We start from the raw sequence: 19,208 nt of genomic DNA, 5'->3' as shown, positions 1-19,208 counted from the left end.
CCTTCCTTTGCCTGTTGGGAAGAGTTAGAGATAGAGAGACAGTATCTGCTTTAAGCCACAGGCCCCCCCTTTCTGTTTGGAGGCTGGATGATGCAGTGTGTCTTCTCCTTCATCTCCCCCCAGCTGAGCTCCGGATCCCCCTGTAGCTGTGACGTTGGCTCTGACGGGACGAAGAAGAAGAAATCCAAGAACCTGTAAGTACAATCTCATATACATATATATGTATATATATATATATTACATGTATGTGAGTTTTTTGTTTTGCTTCATTTTGTGCCAACTTTCAGTTTCACCATTTGCTCATTTTGAAAGCTGCAAACGAGGAATGCTCAGATTTTCTCCCCCTGATGTGGACTTTAACCTTAAACATTAACACACTATTACCAAGGAAAACTCCACCTTGACTTTTATATGTAAAAAGTAGTTAATCATTTATGTGTATTTCAACGGTCCATTGTTAATAAGATGTGGAAAAATGCAGCACAATGGACACTTCTTTTATAGTCCTAACAAGCACAAGGAATTGGCCATTTCTGTTTTCAACATTGTGTCATCGGCCTTCATTCTCATGCAAATGTGTTAACGAACATGTTTATTCTGTCAGATATTTCAATGACTACACCTTGCTTTAACAGCCACTGCTCTGGGCCAGGCCAGTGGTGAGTGATAATGGTCTGTTTCAGCACATTGGGGGGTTAATTGAGACCAGAGATTTGACAAGTTGTGTTGATGTGATTGAATTAGTGGACTGGGAAACGTCAGGACATGTCCACACTAGTAAGAATAGATTGGAAACATTTGGGTAGTTGTTAATTTGTATGATTTTAAAAGCATTCAAACTTAAGGTGATAGTAATAGTTAAAAAAAAAAAAAGGAATAATTAAGTGATCATCATTTACTTAATTAACTTGCAAATGGTGCATGTGCTGCTGAGGAGTGTAGTACCATATGTGTTCACACATTCTTAACAGTGTGAGAAGTGAGGTTTGTGTGTGTGTTTGTTTGTGTGCGTGTCAGATGTGTCAGTCGACGCCTCGGTGATTCATCAGCTGTTGAATGAGCTGTATTCACACTCCCGTTCATCAAGATGAAAGCACATTTCACGCCTGGAGGACAATAAAAACCGCTCACTGTAGCTGTCCTCCGGCCTGATAGCTGCTCGTTCTTCTGCCACAAGCTGCGGTTTGATGTCGTTTGGTTAATCAGCAGATTAAGTGGTTAAGATTCCTCAGCCCCTCTTTTCCTAGAATCTGGAGTATGATTCCTTTTTGGCAGCTGTTGCAGAAAGCTTCGGACCAGCTTCATTTCCTAACGAAGCGAACACTTAATTAATTACTGCTGTGATTGTTTTAGGAGCTAGTCTTTTCAAAATGGATGGTTTTATTTGTCAGTTTGCAGAAACTAACAGATAAAGCAACATTTCCATATCAGTGATTATTTAATGATCAATTTGGATAAGAAATACATTGCACTGAAACACAGTTTTACACTTACTTGCTATGACAAATAATCACTGCGGAAGCTCTAAGAGGACATGCATCCATTCATTTATTTCGCTTTGTTTTCTTGTGATAACGAGTAAATTTCAATTTTTTCTTGAGATATCCAGAAAATGAACACGTTATCCCCGGAAAATCACCAATGTTATACCTAGATAACAACATAAATAAGCCGAGTTCTGGAGAAAACCACTGAAATGAACTCGTCATCACTGGAAAATCAGCCTCGCTTTACCTAGATAATGACGTAATTAAGTTAGTTCCAGAGAAAACAACTGAAATCAACTTGTTATCACAGGAAAATAGAGTAAAATAAAATGTATAGATGCCTGTCCGTTAAGTGCTTCTTGTAAAATACTTACTTAAAGTACTGGGAAAGAATAACGTAACATTTGAGTCCGTTTAATTTTTTAAAAATCAGGAGAAGAATAGAAAATGAGTCAAAAACTACTCACTGTGTATTTTGTTCTGGCAATTTCAGACATGGCAGTACTTAGTGCCTCTGCTTGAGAGCATTTGTTGACATAGGTCAAGGTTAGCAAACAATGATTATGCTGCTAATAACAGGTAAACAAACATGCATCACTCTGTTAGCTCATCTCATGTAACATAACCTTTGTCTCTGCTTTTTTTGAATAAGCAAAGCTTTTATTGAGTTTTAGAGGAGATCAGCATCTGCACATGCAGGCTGTGAATTTACTCAGATGAGGATGAGCTGTAAAGATCAACAAATGAAGGCAGGCAGTATACATGCAATATCAATTACCAGAGTTGTATTTAGATTAAAAGTGCCATACTGTGTCCAGCAGTGTTACATACTGGTGTGAATATATCAGCAAAGTCAGCAATGTATGTAGAATCATAACATGGTTAAACTAATCAATTACTGATGTTTGTATTGAAATAGAAACAAGAACCGTTTTCATAATTCAAGAGAATTTCAGGAGGACTGCTCTTAGATATTGGACTAACATTGCAATGGAGTTTTACATTCTGATCTCGTTACAACCCTAATAGAGACATGTCATTAATTATTTAATTCTCCCTTTGCATATATAGATATATACATTTATATCAAGTGTCCAGACTTCTGTAAAACAAGATAAACAAAGTTTTTTTCTTTTCTCTAAAAGATATCTTTGATTTTGATCTTATCGACCTAAGGGTGCACTGACACTAGGCAAAGATTGCACCCCTTTCCCCTGCTGGCCTGCACTCACATTGCTCCAGGAATATCCGGGCCTGAGCACGGTTACATCTTCGTACAACATAACGTTGTAATACAAAACATGCGTGGCTTTAGGTGATCATGAAGCAATTTAAAGTTTAGAGAGGCAGACTAAAAAATAAATAAATTTAAGGGACGCTCGGTCAAGTCCGTGCCTGCACATCAGAGAAGACAACACATATAATATGATTGTTACATTACTGTCTTTGTGGCTTATTTTGAGTCATTTTAGTCAGATACAGTAATAACACTCTATATTTGATAATGAAGGCGGGGATCGATTATACTTCATGTCCATGTTGTGAACTCGTGCTTGTGCATGAGCAACTGTTCTGTGCCAAAGCACACCTCTTCCATCTGTGCCAGGGCCAAATAAGAGAACCATGCTCAAACGAACTGGATTTATGGGGTCAAACATGCTTGGGCACGGTACAGATTACCCATTGTGAGTGCACCCTAAGTGAGTGGATAGGGTTGTATACGCTGTATCAGTCCTTCCTTCCTCTATATCTCAGTGTAGACACCATTCTAGACACAGTTCTGCCAGGTCTGTTAGTATTTTAATTCCTGTTATTCCATCTGTACTTCCATTCCTACCTTTATCTTTATTCCAGTGCTAGATGTTAATAGGTTGCTTTATAAATATACAGTGCTGGTTAGCTTTAACAGATTCCCTTTTTTTTAATTTGACCATTAAAGAGAAATCTGTTAACAGTGATGAAGGCGGACTGGAAAAAAGCTATCTGTCTTCAATCATGATCATAGACAAAGTGAACTCCCACCATTGAGTGCAACCCTTTGTCTGTCATGATTAGCCAATATAACAAGGAAAACACATGGAGCAAGATGGAAACTCCACATTTACACATGTATCCTCTGTCTCCAGTGTTCACAGCCCTCATCTCTATTAAATCCACAGTGTCATGAGCCTGTTATCATTCATTAAAAGCTTTTCATTGTCCAGTATTTGACCCATTTTCAGCCGTTTTTCATTACGCCACACTGTAAACCAATAACAGGGACAATAATCTCTCCAATCATAATAAGCCACGCCAACAAACATGCCCTCAATACAACATCTTGCCGTGTTTCTCAGAGGAATACGAATGCAATATGACGTTGCTATAGATAGAAATCACAGGCTTTCTTTAAAGCCAAGCATGAAGGAAATTAAATTATTTTCTCAAGATGTTGGGGAGTGATACATTACATATAGGGGAGACAAGTAGATGCATAACAAAGGCCAGCAGTATATTATATCTTGGCCAAATTATGCGATGTGGTTATTTATAGCTTCAAGACGACAGTGTGACCTCAAGTCTTGTGATCTTTGGTGAAGGGTATCCAGTAATATCAGTAAATTTGATTTCCTGTTTCTCACTGTCCCTCCCTTTGTTTTCACTGTTTACAGTGTTTTAAACCTCTATCATTTCAGAATCACTGAACACACCCATAACTACAGCATGTTGCTGTAGACTCCATTGCAAGAGGAAAATTGCAACAAGGGAATGTTTTTGTCTCCTTCTGTAGCTGGCATCGGTGTGGTTATTATACCATACCATACCATACCAAACCATACCATACCATACCAAACCAAACCAAACCAAACCAAACCAAACCATACCATACCATACCATACCATACCATACCATACCATACCAAACCAAACCATACCATACCATACCAAACCATACCATACCATACCATACCATACCATACCATACCAAACCAAACCAAACCATACCATACCATACCATACCATACCAAACCAAACCAAACCATACCATACCATACCATACCATACCATACCAAACCAAACCATACCATACCATACCATACCATACCAAACCATACCATACCATACCATACCATACCAAACCAAACCAAACCATACCATACCATACCATACCATACCATACCAAACCAAACCAAACCAAACCATACAAAACCAAACCATACCATACCATACCATACCAAACCATACCATACCAAACCAAACCATACCAAACCATACCATACCATACCATACCAAACCATACCATACCATACCAAACCAAACCAAACCATACCATACCATACCATACCATACCATACCAAACCAAACCAAACCATACCATACCATACCATACCATACCATACCATACCATAATATCAAACCAAAAGATAGCATACCATACCATACCATATGATATACTGTACAATGGAATACACTGTATTTTTGCCAGAGTTAAAATGATAAAATGTGTGACACTTTAAATCTCTTGTTTTTCACCCTTGTTCACCCTTACACCTGAAACACAGATTGAAGAAAACAGAGATCTTTATATGCCGTATTATGACCTATCATAGAAGAAAATGGATAGAAGTTTTGTATTCCAGCTGAAGTTGTATGGTAATTTTCATCTTTGAGTAAACACTTTACTGCTACAAAGCACTTTGTTACTCGTGCATCATCTACTACAAAGACTCCTTATGGTCATCTGAAGCATTTCTTCCCCAACTTTACCTTTTCCCTAATTCCCCAACGTTTTAAAATGTTCATACTTCCTACACTTCAGCCTTTTACTCCCTTTGTCTAGTTCTCAAAACCCATCACAGCTGTTTTCCTGAAATTGTCTACATTACCTCTTCCTCTCCCCTCCTCCATTATGACCTTTTCTTTTGTTTTTACTCAGCCCAGGTGTTCTGCTTCCTCAAGCAGTATATTCTTTTTTTCCCCCACAACCGGTGGTTTCCAAAGAAGTAGCAATAAAGCCATAAACCAAGAGCACAGCAAGCAGAGCACCAGAGTAATATGTGCAGTAATGTGAGCTCCTTGACAGATTGATCTCAGTTTATAAAAATGATGCATACCCAGAGGCAACGTTTTTCATTTCTTTGGGTATAAAATAGTACCATAAAAAAACATGTACAAAGACGTAGACTCAGGAAAGACTGCGGTATTAAAACATCCATTATTAGAACTGATATACAACTTCAGATCATAAAGACATAATATAGATGGAGAGAGAGTGGAAAACAACAGAACAATAAGCAGAATTTAAGTTGTACATTGAAAACATAACACAGTTGTCTGTGTTTGTTTGCTTGTGTGTCACTGATAAGTGTGTCACACTTCATATTACTGATTTCTGCCATTCACAGTAGCAGTTCTCAGGGGAACAACTCATCTTATAAGGTTTTGCTAAGACTCTTCTTTTGTGCTGTGAAAGTTGGCCATGGTAAGTGTTAATGAGAGAGACCATGCTGTTAAGTCAGTGTTTAGATTATGTGAGCTGTTATGTCTTAAGAAGTATATTGGTTGTCCAGGTTGTATGTATATATAGATATCTAGAAGTCTAAAGGAAAATACAGGTCCTCACATTGTTGACACCCATTGGTCGCCAATTAAGCTGCCAGTCCATACCGGTCATGAAGTGGATTTCTTGAAGAGCAAAACAAAGTCCACTAGCCTAACTTTGACCCTGTTTGCACCTGGTAACAACATGTGGTTTCAGTCATCTGATCACAAGTGGCTCAATTAGGCCATTTAACTACTTCTGTGTCTGTCCCAGTGTAAAGTGAGGGGGGGGGGGGGGTTAAACCAACATCAACTATTTATTCTCATTGAAAAATGCAGGGTTCTTGCTCCATGTCACCATGTTCATACTTATGTCTTGTTGTCTTCCCCACTTTCTTCTACCTATTAATGCCATTCAACTTCTGGGTCAAAGCCTGGCTCGAGACCTGTGGAGCGAACGGCTTGGGTCAGTCCACATTTTCTAGATATGTTAGTCTAACTTTCAGAAATTTGACTTTGTACAACTTCAGTTGGATTTGCATTTTAAAAGTCCGGTTTTAGTCAGATTAGTACAATTGATTTACTTTTTCTAACTTTGTGTTAACGCACTAATTGTGTCTCCAGAGACCACTTCTGTTTGGATCTCACTTGGCTTTTACATATGCAAAAAAAAGTACCCAACCCATACGTCATTTACATTTGAAAGACACTTTCACTCGGCGGGATGCAGCATTGTTCTCCCAGTGCAAGTGCTTCCTCAGATGACATCATTTAAGGTCATGTTGATCCCGCAATAGGCTGAAATTGGTGTCCCGGTCTGTGTATTCACATTGCTTTACGTCTTTGTGGAAGTGCGACCCAGCTGGAGCTCCACATACACATACAGTCAGACATGCACACACACACACACACACACACTGCGCTCCCCTGCTGGCTCTGCAGATCCCCTCTCGCCCCTGTAATGCCTCTGTTGCTAACTCTGAAGACAGTGCAGAGAGGGTATCACTTCAGACCCCAATACGCCTCTGTGACATTTATATTGAAAGATAAACGTCACAGGGACGTAAATGTCGCGCCTTAAAATAGATTTCACATTTCTCAATCACTATTCTTGCATCATTAAGATAACTTTTCGCAGCAGCCATAGCCAGAATTGTCATTTCATTTTGAGGTAGACAAAGACAGTTACAGTATAGCTATAGCAGTCTGAATTTTAGCAGCTTGGTGTATAAGCTCAGCAGCGACACCCTGACACCCAACATACAACCAGGATTCAAGCATTAACATTTCTAGCCGATGTTACTCCTGATGGAATGTATTACTGCGTTTAAAAAGATGATACAATAAAGCCACAGCTTCATTAGGTTCAAAAAGCTAATGCTACCTCAACCACATTGTAGGGAAACCATCGCATAGATAACAAGATATTTAGAATTATGAGTATGTCCCTCTGTAGACTCGTACAAAAGATCAAAACATCATTTCAAAAGTCAAATCACTTCTTTTTCTAATGTCATCTCAATTTACAAACCCATTAAAATCAAAGTCCTGACCAGGCCCATGTGGAAGGAATCCATCCTGTCCAAACACAGCGTTGTGATTGGTTGACCCGAGGGTCCGCCTTCTCCAAACCCCCTTGACTATAAAAAGCTCCACCAGAGCCTCACGGGGGTTAGAGGAATGTGATTGTCAAACAAAACCACTGGACCCCGAGCGCCAGCACTCCTGACACACGCTTACATGCAGTCTGACTCTCGCACACGCCGAGTGAACCTGCGTACGGGCTGGCACCCATGTTTCACACCATGGTCGATTTCTCGGAGAAGTACCTGGAAAGGTAAGAGGAAGGCAGTTGGAGGGGTGTTTGTGTGTGTGTGTGTGTTTATCAGGAATAAGAAGCATCAGAGGGGAGGGTGGAAAGGAAAGAAGGAAGGAAGGAAGGAAGGAAGGAGAGGGTGGGGGCTGTTTTTTGCGTCCCATAGGAATGGTTCCTCTCGAGCTGGTAGGAAGCTATGTGACCTCTACGTGGATCTCATTTGACAGTCACAGTGAGGGAGAAAGGATCCCCCGTGAGGCTAACTATTTTGGAAGAAGCAGCTTCTTAACTTCTAACTTGAGGCTGCCCCTTTTTCTTATTATACGCAGCCTGGATTTCAGGAATAGGATCGCTCATGTGGTCTTGGTGGCTAGGAAGGTGAGTTGAGTGAGACTGTGAATGAGAGGTTGTTTTATTTCTGGAGGAAATTGAGGATAACTCCCTTTTTTTGGCATTGTTCTTCTAGGAACAAGGTACGATTCCGTCTTGATATGTAGGAGCTGTAAAGATGTTCCTTTATCATTCGTATTCATTTTCTTTATGGTTTTGGAAAAATCACAACTCTGAACTGTTTGTAGAGCAATACAAGAAACACTCAAAACAAACTCCACTTCATTTGAGGTTCAAATGTCGTTACTACTTTTAATGTTGTATACTGCTTTTTCAATTTTGGACACCCTAAAAACAGTACATGTACAGTATATATAGGAAAAAGTAACAATACAATGCATACATGTTACACAAAGCGGACAGAACGCAATATTAAAATTCAATGTACAAATCTGCAAAGACAGTATAAACGTTGCAGACACATTGACACAACCCTTGACCTCTTCTACTCACAGAAACAGATACACAAACACACTCACAAGCCTGCACAGTGTTGTTTGTGTGTCCTGCACTGTATTCACTACACAGGCACACAGCCTTCTGTAAATAGAAAGTTGCAGAGGGAATGAAAACATGCCTGCACGTTGCTCACATTTCAGCTGCAGCGTTTCAACTCCCACCCTCTGTTCGCACATGCTGTACCCCCGACCTAACTCGCCAGGCTCCACAAAGGGGTTTACTCCCATCATTGTGGGGAAACAAAGCATGTAAAAATTTGTCTCGGTGCTTTGTGCTCTGCAGTACGTCTGTCTGCAGCTCTCACCACATGTGCTCCCAGAGCCTTTCCCTGGGAGTGCGGCCTACTTTTCAGAACACCAGGAATAGCCAGCGGGGTGCTATTAGCGCGTCTAATGTGAGCCAAGCAAAGAGGGAATAAAGAGGATGGAAACCTGCAGATAATTGCGAAACCAAAGACCTCTTGCTCCTTCACTCGGGTACATAGATCTCTCACACAGGCAGACAATCAGTGGTGTGTACACATTAGGTCTGAGCTGCAAACATGGGCTGTAAAGCTCTCATTTTGTTGTGGCAGCATGTTAGATTGAGGATCATCCTAATTTGATAATCCTCCGCAGAGCGAGTGTCAATCTTTTTGCAGACATAGGTTAAGTGAGAGGCCATGGTGTAATGAATCCGGCGGAGTGTAATACAGTACACTGCTAATGCTCTTTAGTGCTGTGAAGCTATTAGCATGCTCAGCTGGAGCCACACTGTAAACTTGACTTGTTGTAACTTTTATTGAGTGAATTTCCTGCTTTACATACAGTGAGACTACTTCAAACTGAGAGACTGCAGGAATGAGCTCCATAAGCACATGCAGAGCAGAGTTGCAAGGAACACTGGGTTAATACAATTAAATTGAAGTCACGGTGCCATTTTTTTTAGCTGCACTGCAAACAAAATAAAATCTAGGCAAGTCCCATTTCTTGCTAAAATTATTGGTAATTGCTTTGTAGTGAGTTGTACTTCCTAAATAAGTTAGTATGTCTCATTTCAAGACAGTAAAGTACATTTTGCTTTCCCCACTGGCAAATATTTTAGCAATTTCTGGCAATTCAGGTCTTATTTACTGCTCTTTATATGTTCAAATAAGAAGTTTATCCGGACCTGTCAGGTGAATGTGAATTACAATAAGTGTAACAAAATATTTTTGACTTGAAATCAGACAAATACACTTGCTTAGATGTGACTTTTGCAATGTGGAAAAAGGTAGAAGACTACTTTCCATCTCTGATTTTGAACTAAACTGAAGGTAGATTGTGTTTGTTTGATTTCTGTCGTTTAAAAATATGTGGTCTCATGTATGAACAGCCTTTGAGTCGACTGTAACAATCTGAGTGAACACTTTAGAGTTCCCCACAAGAACTTTTACTCTATGTGCTAACAGTGTTTCCCCTGCATGTAGGGGATTAGTTATAGTCAGTTAGCTAATATCGCTAATCTCTGGTCTAACAACGCTAATCTGTGTGTCTGGGGGACACAGAAATGACTGTAACCCTTCAAATGAAGCTGTTGAAAGGGTGAAAAATGCGTCTGCCCTTATTGAGGTAGTTTTTGACACTGATCAAGCTGGAAAAAAAAAAACACAAAGAGAGTTTCCTTTGAGTCTTGAATCAGTTCAGGTGCCATGCAGAACTTCAGACTTAAAGGAGAAAAGTGTTACTTCAGTCAGTGTTACAAGTCTGTGTTATGGTTTGAACGAGACAGCTACATGATATTTACAACGTGTTTTTATAAATAGTGTCTGTGCTGTGATTTATGTCCTGACTACAATTGGGAAAATAAATCAGAGTGTGTTGTAAGCTCAAGACGTTGGAGTAAAGAGAGCGCCTTGTAAGCAATCTGTGCTGCTGCTGCTGGAGGGCTGAAAAGGTGTTAACTTGTTTGCGTTTGCAATATCCAATGACACCCACATGGTGGCAGGATAGAAACATACATTTCCCTTCAAAGTGACATCATTGTTACATCATTCCCATGCCGGCGCTGCTTGTATAAAACCAGACATAAATAATGAACCGTCTTTTGTCAGCCAACAAAACACTTTCCAGCCCTTATAAAAATCAAAGTTTCACGTCCTCCTCACACGCACCGGCTCTGTCTTCACCATCACACGCACCGCTCAGGACATGATTGGCTCGAGTGCAAGCTAAATATAGAAGAACCTAATGAATCCTGCTCTGATGTTGTGACTTTATTTAACAGCAAGAGGGGGTTTTTATTTGTGTAATACTGTCCTTCAGGCCTGTGAAAGACGAAAGAGAAGGCCTGAATTTTCTTCAGTGGTCCTGCATGTGGTTGAAGTCTGCTTCATGCAGGGCGCTCGCTTCATTTCAATCAATGGATGACTCATGTCTCCACTCCAGCAAGGACTCTGCGAGGATGCTCAGGTATCCCTTAGGATTAGAGGTAGGCAAAGTGTCTGTTTTCTCTTGGTTAAAAACAGACATTTCTGCCTCCTTTCCTACCACTCTGTTGCTTTTCTTGCTTTTCTCCTCCCAAAACGTGGGGAGTGGCAGGGGGAAATCAGAAGTAAATCATGTCGTCCTTTGCACAGATGACGTCAGTCCGGTATGGTTGTTTAATTTTATACTTAAAGCTCCTGTGAGGATATTTTTTTACTGGTTATGAAACGGACTGAAATGAATAATAAAGCCACTTTATGACCTATGAAAGTAAACCATACCATCAGCAAGACCACTGATTAATTGGTCACCCCCCTGCTGAAGCGTAGGGGTCATCCAGGGTGATTAACAGCATGCTGCAGAAACAGCCTTTTTTTTTTATTTTTGAGTTGCCTGTTAGACATTTAAAGAAAATAATGATGCAACTTTTTGTACAAAAAAAAAATCATCTCTCAAACGTGTACAGGACCAACGAAACAAAGAGATAAATCTTCCCGCTTTGTCCACAGGAGGCGCCAAAATCGATACAACCTGAAAGTTCCTCACAGTAGCTTTAAACACTTAAAAACGTTTGTGCCCTGAGCTTAAAGAAGCATCAGGATGTTTTAACTTTTGGTTTCTGGACTCCTTTCATGACACAATCATGAACTCAAATCAAACCATCCCTTAGCTTGCATGACAGAAGAAGGAAAAGCATTCTTTTTCAAGATGCCAAATTTTATTCTTTTAGATTTAATAGCCGTACCTTCATTTTCAAAAATCGTCCATTTGGTAAGAAAAAGACCTCTTATGTTTCCCCTGAGTCGACCTGAGTAACCTTCCCCAGCCCAACACCCTCCGAAACCAAAACACACCCAAATCAGTCCCTCCACAAAGTCACCCTTAACAAGACTTTAAAGGAGCTATTCATCCCCTTCTGCTTCCAACAGCTCACGCAGTCATGTGCCGCGCATGTTTCTACTCCTCAGGCTGGAAAAAACTCCCCTCAGACAGCTGACTGCTTTCTGTGTTCGCTTTCTCCAGCCACCTACGTTTACGCGTGCATAAATTATCTCTCTCCATCACTTCCCTTCATCCACACATGCACACACCGGGGGGGGGGGGGGGGGGGGGAGTTTTCCAACACCTGTGACTGGCATGAAAGTGGCAGTGAAGTGGGCATGAGTTGGCACAAAATGGAGGGGGGGTGATTCTTCAATTCTCTCCTCCCCATCTGGTTATATTGGTGCACTGTGTTTGTGCTAATCTGCAGCTGTGAGGTCTTCCACCCCCTCCTGCGTGTGCATATTTGACTGATATCTATTACTGGAAGCCCTGTGTCTTAATTTGGGGTGTGCTGTATCTCCTCGGGGAGGGGGGCGCTTTGGGTTGGCAGAGGGACAGCTTGCAGTGATTAGGGCCACTTCAGCGCTGCATTATTAGCGGGCCAGCCAATCCACAGTGGAAATCAAAAAAGCAGGGACTCAGGAAATGGGTGTTGAGTGAGGTCACGTCCCAGCGAGGCAGCACGTGCTCCAGGTCGGGAAAAGCCAGGACACGCACCATGGGATTACGGGGATGCAGGGACTGAGGGATTGGTGTATCATCTTGTGTGCGATTTAAGGTGGTAGCTCAGTGTTTTTTGGGGCGAGGGTGAAAAAAGGTGAGGCGGGCAGTCAGGAGGATTTTTAGAATCCTGAAGCAGAGGGGTCACCGGGCGCCGCTGCCTCAACCCCTCAGGGTCAGCTTCCTCCCAGAAGCCCCCCTGTGGGCACGCTTTGAGGAATGGTGTGATGAAACAGAGGAGTGAGGATTGAGTCTCTTTCATCCTTCTCTGCCACTTTCACTCAGTCCCTGCCGAGGAACCTGCCAGGGACACATCTCTACAGCGAAGAGATATTAGATTGACAGGAGCGGCAGCGAAGAGAGGAAGCTTGAAATCGGCCTTTTTGGAAAAGTTCTGACCCTTAACCAAGATTGAAGACGAAAATGTACACACAGTTATTTATTTTCCTCTTTCCTGGCATTTACGGCTTTGTTACATTTGGATTTACAGTGCTGAAGAACTTAACTGGTGATCTTATTCCTTGGATTGTTTTAATTGTGGACTCTGGACCTGGACTCAACGCACTTTCTTTCTTCTTTTTGTCTCCCGCTTCTATCTCCTTTATTCACTCTTTTTCCATTTTTCCTCCTCCTCCTCTTGTATCTATCCATCGTTCTCTCCCTCTCCTCTCCTTTGCCAACTCTCTATCTTTCTCCCTCCCATCTTTCTTGCACTCAGGGCCAAAGACATGAAGAATCGGCTGGCATTCCTGCGGAGGAGGAATGAATCCCCAGGAAGCAACCCAGCCGGCAAGTTAGACAAATCCATGAAGTCAGTCAAGTAAGTGGCCTCTTCCTGACAGCGTGTGCATGTGGGCGGGTGTCAGATTGTTTTTCCGGGTCTCGCCACAATAACCGGTCGTGACCTGGCCTTGGAAGACAGACGTGTGGGCAGTAGGAGGGATGGGAGTGTGCCTGCAATGTGTGGATTCATTGAAACGAATGAGACGATGGTTGTGTCGCATGAAAATCAGACGGAGGCAGAGTGGGATCGTTTGAGTGCTGCGCTGCTTTTTGTCATTTTGAAGAAAAGATTTATAAGAAATTTAAGATCAGATACGATGTGATGATGAAACGAGATCAGTGTGATGTTTAAACTGTATGTGAGTTAGGGAGCGACTGAAAGAGAAGATAAGAAATGTTTAATTGTAGCAACCAATCTTCACACACTTTTTATATAGTTTAACTTTTAATCATCATAAACCTAAATGACCTTAATGTGTGTATATCATTTGCTGAATTACTTGAAAATATCATTGTTATAGATCATTCGGCTTGTAGTATAACAGTATAACAGTCGACCTGTAAACAAACCAAAGCTAACGCTTTAGCACACACATTTCAGTTCTTTCATAAAACACAAGTTTCTCTGAGAGCCTTTTCTGATTTTACTTTACTTTTACATTTTTGTAAATTCTTATAATGTTATTGTAGTTTATTTTATACATATTTGTTATATTCTGACTTTGACCTAAACTTAATTTACATATATTTTCAATCATGATCTTGTGTCATACTTTTATGAAACAAGGCAAGACGAGGCAGGTTTGTTTTCAGAGAACTGTTCATTCATGAAGGAATTCAAAGTGCTTTACAGAGATCAAAACAAAACATAAAGCATTAAAAGACACATGACGTAGAGCACATGTAAAACCTAATACAAGGCATATTAAAATATAAGATCAAAACAGAAAGAAAGAGGGAATTAAAGCTCTTCAAATAAAGGTTAGTTGTCATGATTTTTTATCATACATACAGTATTTGTACATTGATGTTCTGCAACACAGGTCAGAATGAGAAACAAATTGTATGAGCGCATTAAAAAAAGAGACGTCAGAACTGATGAAAATCAGACGTCAGAATGACGATTATATTCAAATCCAGGGTCAAAAAAATAAATAAAAAAAATTGTGTCAGGACTGATCAAAACACAAACAAGGTTGAAGTAAGGTTTCAGATGTGGATTACAGTGTGTTTAAGATGAGCTTTACAGCTGAGCACTGAAAGGATGAGAGGCAGCAGGGGGCAGACAGACTCCGGTGGGGGGGGGGGGGGGGGGGGGGGAGGAGGGCTCTAAACCCGTCAGCACATCCCCATTGGCTGCCTTAAGCCCCTCCTCTCCCGCCTTCCAAGTCTCATTCAGTGGGAATATAAAAACCTTCCCCCCACCAGGCTGATTCAGACAGACTCTCAAGTGTTGTTAACATTCATGAGGCTGAATGTGAGCGAGGGAGCACAGACACGCAGAGCAGAGTGGAAGGAAGCAGACCAGAGGATTTGAATACGTCCACGTTTCCACTCGTCCGCTTTTCATAGACAAAGTTCTGCGGATGGGTCACACAATGAGAAACCTGGCTGAGATGGGCTTGTTAAAGAACCGCTCTGCTTTTATCTGCAGGCCCACCCCGGAGGAAGCGCTCAAATGGGGGGACTCTCTTGACAAGCTGCTGGCACACAAATGTAAGTTAACTTTTGACTCCTCAGTCTTTCCCTCTCTCATGGTTGTTCTCCCTTCTTTAAGCATTCATTAATCTCATTTGTACTTAGAAATGTTTTTTTTTAACATAATTAAGTAGATTTATAATGCTTGCTTGAGGTGTTGGGGGAGGGTGGCATGCACAGGAAACAAGCATGCACTCATGAACGGATTACACACACACACATTGCCGCAGTGAACATGCAGCCTACACTAAATTCCCTGAATCCCAACAGAAACAAACTCCATGCTTTACATCAAAAAAAAAAGGAGGGAAACTGAAAAACCTGCAGACATCTTTTCTGCTTTTGTTTCCCCACAATTCTTCCTCCAAAGTCCCAAACCTTCCTTGAAAGAAAAAACCTGACACAGATCCAGCGCTACATCTGTTCCTCATTCGGCTTTGTTAGCCTCTTTTATCCCCCCCCCCCCTTTTCCCCTAATTTCCTCTTACCTCACTCCTGCTCACCAGTATGAGGTAAGAGATGACCGCGTGCGCTGGCTCACTTTATCGAGCGTTGGGTGATTCATGGGAACGGAAAGGTGCAGAGCGGAGCAGTGGGTGGACGCTGCTTCCTGCAATTCTTTCTCCTGGATGCCTTCTTCCTCAGATCATTAACTGGAGTGAAACTTGAAAAAAAAAGCATCCTGAGTGACAGAATTAGTCCCTTTCCCCCCCCCCCAACACAGACACCTCTTTGTTCATCACAGCATGAGTGTAAACTGCAAAATAAGGAAGGATTGTGTCTGCAGGGTGATGTCACTTTACACACTCAAATATGTGCCGCACAGAGGTTTTTTATGCCTCAGTTCTTTCTTTTTTTTTCCAACCACATGATTCGAAAAGGCCGTCTCGGAGCTATTTTTGGGTGCTGAAACTTCAAGGAGCACTTTAGCTGTGAGGTTGCCATGACACTCCAGTCAACTCTCGTCTTGTTTACTTACTCTCCTCCTCCTCCTGTCTCTCTGCTCTCCCTCAGATGGTCTGGCAGCCTTCAGAGCTTTTCTGCGCACGGAGTTCAGCGAGGAGAATCTGGAATTCTGGCTAGCCTGCGAGGAATACAAGAAGATCAAGTCGCAGTCCAAGATGGCGTCGAAAGCCAAGAAAATCTTTGCAGAGTACATCGCCATCCAGTCGTGTAAAGAGGTGAGCGAGAGGGCAATTAAGGCACAAAACAAACCATGAAAACATGCACTTTCCCTTTTTCTTTTCCTTTAAATTGCATTTTCCTGATGTGTCTTCTTGTTTCCTCCTGCAGGTAAATCTGGACTCGTACACCAGAGATCACACGAAGGACAACCTGCAGAATGTGACGCGCTCCTGCTTTGACCTTGCGCAGAGGCGGATATACGGGCTGATGGAGAAGGACTCATACCCCCGCTTCCTGCGCTCAGAACTCTACTCGGACTTAATCAACCAAAAAAAGCAGAGCTCCACTCCGACTTCCTCTTCATCATAAGAGACCAGAAAAAGAAATGAAGATGATGAAGAGAGGAGAAAAAAAAAAAAGAGGGCAGACTTGGAAAAAAAGTTGACTGTTTTGGTTTTGTAGGGGGATTGGAGGTTCTGTGTTTGCCTTTTTTTTCCTTTTTTTTAATTTACTTTTTTTGTGTCTTGTCCTCGTGTCCACTTTGATTTCTTTTTATATGATAGTGTGAGAGGACGCGGAGAAAAAAGAAGAAGCTATGGCACTGCAAAGGAATGTCGTTTACACAGTTACCAGGTGGATGGATGAATGAGTGGATTCATGAATGGATGGATGGATGTTACTATAAATACAGCAGCCCGAAAAAGAGAGGGCTGGAGCAGGAGCTGGACGCTTGTCTGATCACTGTCTCGTTTCCTTTTTAATTTTTTTGGTATCAGTGTTTTGGTCGTGTTTATACGTTTTGTCCAGTTGTACTGGAGAAAAGGAGGGGTTGCTCAGAAATCCCTGCAGACAAGAAGACAGTCCGGTACTGTTTCGTCACTTTTTCCCTCTTTTGTTTCCTCTCCTAATCCCCTCCTTTCCTCCACCTCGTTCTCTATGAAACCACTTCAAAGCTGTTGGTACGACACCAAGTCCTATTTTTCTTCCTGTAGTTTTTTTCTGTATGATGGAGGGAGGGGGAAACAAGATGTCTGAATGAAAGCTAGCGCTACTGCTCTGTTTTACACCTCCACCCCTCACAAAGCTTCTATAAACGGCTTTCAGCTCATCCCCAAGACTGGAAAAAAAGAGACGCCGTGAGCATTCGCCGAGTACAAAGACGGAGACAGCGACGAGCAAAGAACACAAAAGTATCAACGAGAACGCATGATGGACCGTGATGGAGCACAGATGTGTGTCACTCTCACATCAAAAGACATTCAAAAAGTCATTTTCAAAGCCAGTAATGGAAGAGAAAAAAAAAGACGACTTGCTTTCTGTCTCCAAAGACTGTTTACAACAAGGAGCGACAACCACAGAAGAAGAAGAAGATGAATGAAATGTTCCATGCAGCCAAAACGACATTTCCTTTAACATTGTAGCTCATTGTGGATTAACGGAGGAAGCATTCTCAGGACATTGCTATGAGTTTATCTTCTCAGCTGTTTCTGATTTTCTACACACTCTCACTGTTTTTATATGCGTTAGAGTTCCTCTCTGCACTCCCTAGTTCTACTGAGCAATACACCAGAAGTTGCTCTCTTCATAGAAATTGCTTCACGTTGTACAAAAGTTTGCCTATTTATTTAGATTAAACGGCTGGATGCTTCGACAGACACCCTCACCTCCTCTTAAGCACTCAGCTAAAAGCTCTCTCACTTTTCCTCTTAACCACCAAACAGGTCCAGTGCTGTCCTGAACTTTAAGTGCAATATTTTTTTTATCTTATTTTATTATTATGTTTGTTCATTTATTTGGATAATGTTGAATTTTTATGGGAAAGACGAACAGCTTGAGCTCTGTATTAACTTTATTTGTTAAGAAACAAAAAAAAAACGTAGAGCTATAAGGTTGACTTACAACGCAAACTTTCAAGAAACATAAGTAGTTTAATGAATTTTAAGCAAGTGATTCTAACTGTGTGTTAAACCCCTTGGCAGCAGGCAGCCGGGGGGCATTATGGTTGTAAATATAATTCTTTAAGAAAACTATGTGATGACACATTAAAAAGAAACAAAAACAAAAAACCAATAGGTCTCTGCTGGTGATGAATGTGGGACCCAGCTGTATCTATGTATATATGAGAGACTCAAAACTATAAGATGACATGTATTGTTAAAAAACAAACAATAGGTGAGCAAAGAGCCGGTCCGATCTGCTCGTTTCCCCTGGTCATACACTGCTTGTAAGGAGTTTCTGAAATGCATTTTATCATTTTCACTGTTTACAATTCAAAATGCATCTCTCCTCTGATAGCAAGTGAAAACAGTAGAGTACATTTGGTGTCATTGCTAATGATAAATAAACCAACCAACTGATGAAGTAATGTGTGGTGTGTGATTTTTCTTGTAATGGTCATTTCCCCTTACACACAGGTCGACACATCATGACTGATGTGCGTTCAAGCGGCCCATGACTTTTAATATACTGTATTGATTAAAACAAAGCTGAGCTTTTAGGATTTTATGGCTTTTCCTATACTAAATATGAAGCTACAGCTAGCTGTCTAGCTTAGCATTAAGTCTGGAAACAACTTTATTCTATCCAAAGTTGCCTAACACTCACAGTCACTAATTAAACATAAATCTTGTTTTAGATTTTTCTCCGTGATACCACTCTCGACTAGTTATGAAGCTGCTGTAAGCTGCTGCTAAGTTTAGCTTGGCTTTCACTTAGCTTAGAATAAATACTTCTCAAAACTGGCCTGATTTCATCCAAAGTTTCCAAACAGCACCCTTTTAGGCTTCTTTATTAAGACGTAGATTAACATTTGTCATTTTAGAATTTACACATTAGCATACTTTATATTTTGCTGGATACCACGGTCATGTCTGGTTTGGAAATATAAAGCTTATTCAGCGTACTGCTTAGCTTAGCTTAGCAATAAAACATGCAATGGCTC

The 19,208-nt window shown here is 41.2% G+C and overlaps 1 protein-coding gene across 3 annotated transcripts in view; it reads left to right on the top strand.

The window, feature by feature from the left end:
- Positions 1-18,628, top strand: part of rgs3a (regulator of G protein signaling 3a) — a 146,607-nt gene extending 127,979 nt beyond the window's left edge. For all 3 annotated transcript variants that reach the window (XM_061061278.1, XM_061061277.1, XM_061061276.1), the window contains 5 exons: positions 124-194; positions 13,380-13,481; positions 15,099-15,160; positions 16,157-16,323; positions 16,436-18,628. In XM_061061278.1, the coding sequence (XP_060917261.1) occupies positions 124-194; positions 13,380-13,481; positions 15,099-15,160; positions 16,157-16,323; positions 16,436-16,636 (603 nt within the window). In that variant the 3' untranslated portion in view covers positions 16,637-18,628. The remainder of the gene's footprint in view (positions 1-123; positions 195-13,379; positions 13,482-15,098; positions 15,161-16,156; positions 16,324-16,435) is intronic.
- Positions 18,629-19,208: the final 580 nt, after the last annotated feature.

The sequence above is a fragment of the Labrus mixtus genome, chromosome 17 (assembly GCF_963584025.1).
Source record: "Labrus mixtus chromosome 17, fLabMix1.1, whole genome shotgun sequence".
Lineage (NCBI taxonomy): Eukaryota > Metazoa > Chordata > Actinopteri > Labriformes > Labridae > Labrus > Labrus mixtus.
Note: the sequence above shows the minus strand (reverse complement) of the source record. Positions and strands in the feature narration are given on the sequence as shown.